The following is a 2,982-nucleotide window of genomic DNA, read 5'->3' on the forward strand; positions in this document are numbered from 1 at the left end:
GGGCAGAAAAGCCCCGCTTTTCCCAAAAATTCCAGCCCAAATTCCCCAAATCCCAAGCACCCCTCACCCAACTGGGACAACATCCCAGTGTTGCAAACTGGGAGCACTGGGATCCAGCAGCCGGATTCGCTCCCATAAAACCCAGAAGGACCTCCAAAAACCCCTCAATCCATCCCCAAACCACCACATTTTGTGCTGTTCCCAGAAAATTTCCCCATTCCTGAATTCCTGCGGCTGTGGGACACCCCAGTGCCACCACAGCTGTCCCCAAAGAGCTGCCGGAACATTCCGGGTGCTCCATTCCCAAATTTCCTGGGCCAGGCACTCACCAGGTGCCAGATCTCATCACCCTCTGGAATTCACTCCCATAAAACCTTTCTGGAGCTCCAAAAACTCCTCAAATCTATCCCCAAACCACCACATTTTGTGCTGTTCCCAGAAAATCTCCCCATTCCTGAATTCCTGGGGCTGTGGGACACTCAAGTGCCATCACAGCTGTCCCCAAAGAGCTGCTGGAACATTCCGGGTGCTCCATTTCCAAATTCCCCAGGCTGGAGGACATCCCAGTGCCACCACAGCTGTCCCCAAAGAGCTGCTGGAACATTCTGAGCGCTCCATTCCCAAATTTCCCCAGGCTGGGGGACACCCCAGTGCCACCACAGCTGTCCCCAAAGAGCTGCTGGAACATTCTGAGCGCTCCATTCCCAAATTCCCGGGGCTGGGGGACACCCCAGTGCCACCACAGCTGTCACCCGCTGTCCCCAAGGAGCTGCTGGAACATTCTGAGCGCTCCATTCCCAAATTCCCTGGGCTGGGGGACATCCCAGTGCCACCACAGCTGTCCCCAAGGAGCTGCCGGAACATTCCAGGTGCTCCATTCCCAAATTCCCTGGGCTGTGGGACACCCCAGTGCCACCGGAGCTGTCCCCAAAGAGCTGCTGGAACATTCTGAGCGCTCCACTCCCAAATTCCTGGGGCTGGGGGACACTCCAGTGTCACCCGTGGTCCCCAAAGAGCTGCTGGAACATTCCAGGTGCTCGAATCCCAAATTCCCTGGGCTGGGGGACACCCCAGTGCCACCACAGCTGTCCCCAAAGAGCTGCTGGAACATTCTGAGCGCTCCATTCCCAAATTCCTGGGGCTGGGGACACTCCAGTGTCACCCACAGTCCCCAAGGAGCTGCCGGAACATTCCAGGTGCTCCATTCCCAAATTCCCTGGGCTGGGGGACATCCCAGTGTCACCACAGCTGTCCCCAAGGAGCTGCTGGAACATTCTGAGCGCTCCACTCCCAAATTCCCTGGGCTGGGGGACATCCCGGTGCCACCAAGGAGCTGCTGGAACATTCCGGGTGCTCAATTCCCAAATTTCCCCAGGCTGGGGGACACCCCAGTGCCACCACAGCTGACACCCGCTGTCCCCAAGGATCTTTCCCAAATTCCCTGGGCTGGGGGACATCCCAGTGCCACCAGTTGTCACCCGCTGTCCCCAAGGAGCTGCTGGAACATTCCAGGTGCTCCATTCCCAAATTTCCCCAGGCTGGGGGACACCCCAGTGCCACCACAGCTGTCCCCAAAGAGCTGCTGGAACATTCTGAGCGCTCCACTCCCAAATTCCCTGGGCTGGGGGACGCTCCAGTGTCACCCGTGGTCTCCAAGGAGCTGCTGGAACATTCTGGGTGCTCCATTCCCAAATTTCCCAGGCTGGGGGACATCCCAGTGCCACCACAGCTGACACCCGCTGTCCCCAAGGAGCTGTCCCCAATTCCCCGAGCTCACCAGGTGCCGGATCCCGTTCCAGGTGTGGTAGGACAGGGGAAAGGCCAGGGCGAACTTGGCCGAGAAGATGAGGCCGGGGCTGAGGCTCAGCTCCCTCAGCTGCGCCACGTAATAGGTGAAGTGTTCCGGGAGCAGGAGAGCGCTCAGCGAGAACAGGGACACGCCTGGAATGGGAATATCGGGGTGGGTCAGGGTAGGGATCCCCTGGGATGGGAACTGGGACCCCCTGGAATGGGAATAGGGACCCCCTGAAATGGGAACTGGGACACGCCTGGAGTGGGAATATTGGGGTGGGTTATGGTGGGGAACCCTGGGACCCCCTGCAATGGGAATATCGGGATGGGTTATGGTGGGGAACCCTGGAATGGGAACTAGGACACCTGAAATGGGAACAGGGACACGCCTGGAGTGGGAATATCGGGATGGGTTATGGTGGGGAACCCTGGAATGGGAACTAGGACACCTGAAATGGGAACAGGGACACGCCTGGAATGGGAATATCGGGATGGGTCAGGGTAGGGATCCCCTGGGATGGGAACTGGGACACGCCTGGAATGGGAATATTGGGGTGGGTTATGGTGGGGAACCCTGGGATGGGAACTGGGACACGCCTGGAGTGGGAATATTGGGATGGGTCAGGGTAGGAATCCCCTGGGATGGGAACTGGGACCCCCTGGAATGGGAATAGGGACCCCCTGAAATGGGAACTGGGACCCCTTGGAATGGGAACAGGGACACGCCTGGAATGGGAACTGGGACACGCCTGGAATGGGAATATTGGGGTGGGTTATGGTGGGGAACCCTGGAACGGGAACTGGGACCCCCTGGAACGGGAACTGGGACCCCCTGGAATGGGAACAGGGACACGCCTGGAATGGGAATATTGGGATGGGTTATGGTGGGGAACCCTGGGACCCCCTGGAATGGGAATATCGGAGTGGGTTATGGTGGGGAACCCTGGGATGGGAACTGGGACACCTGAAATGGGAATAGGGATCCCCTGAAATGGGAACTGGGACCCCCTGGAATGGGAATAAGGACCCCCAGATATGGGAATATCCCAGGTGTGCCCCCAGGGTGTCCCAGAGGTGTCCCAGGGTGCCATTGGGTGCCCCCAGGGGTGTCCCAGGGTGTNAGCCCAAATTCCCCAAATCCCAAGCACCCCTCACCCAACTGGGACAACATCCCAGTGTTGCAAACTGGGA

General features: G+C 58.8%; 1 protein-coding gene across 1 annotated transcript in view; it reads right to left on the reverse strand.

Moving 5' to 3' along the window:
• SDHC (succinate dehydrogenase complex subunit C) overlaps nucleotides 1–2,180 on the reverse strand; it is a gene marked incomplete at its 5' end in the record, with an annotated part of 4,052 nt that extends 1,872 nt beyond the window's left edge. The window contains one exon of the mRNA XM_057388702.1: nucleotides 1,778–2,180. Coding sequence (XP_057244685.1) covers nucleotides 1,778–2,180 — 403 coding nt within the window. The remainder of the gene's footprint in view (nucleotides 1–1,777) is intronic.
• Nucleotides 2,181–2,982: the final 802 nt, after the last annotated feature.

Source organism: Malurus melanocephalus, unplaced genomic scaffold (genome assembly GCF_030028575.1).
Source record: "Malurus melanocephalus ecotype Western Australia unplaced genomic scaffold, MMel_1.1 scaffold_2332, whole genome shotgun sequence".
NCBI lineage: Eukaryota > Metazoa > Chordata > Aves > Passeriformes > Maluridae > Malurus > Malurus melanocephalus.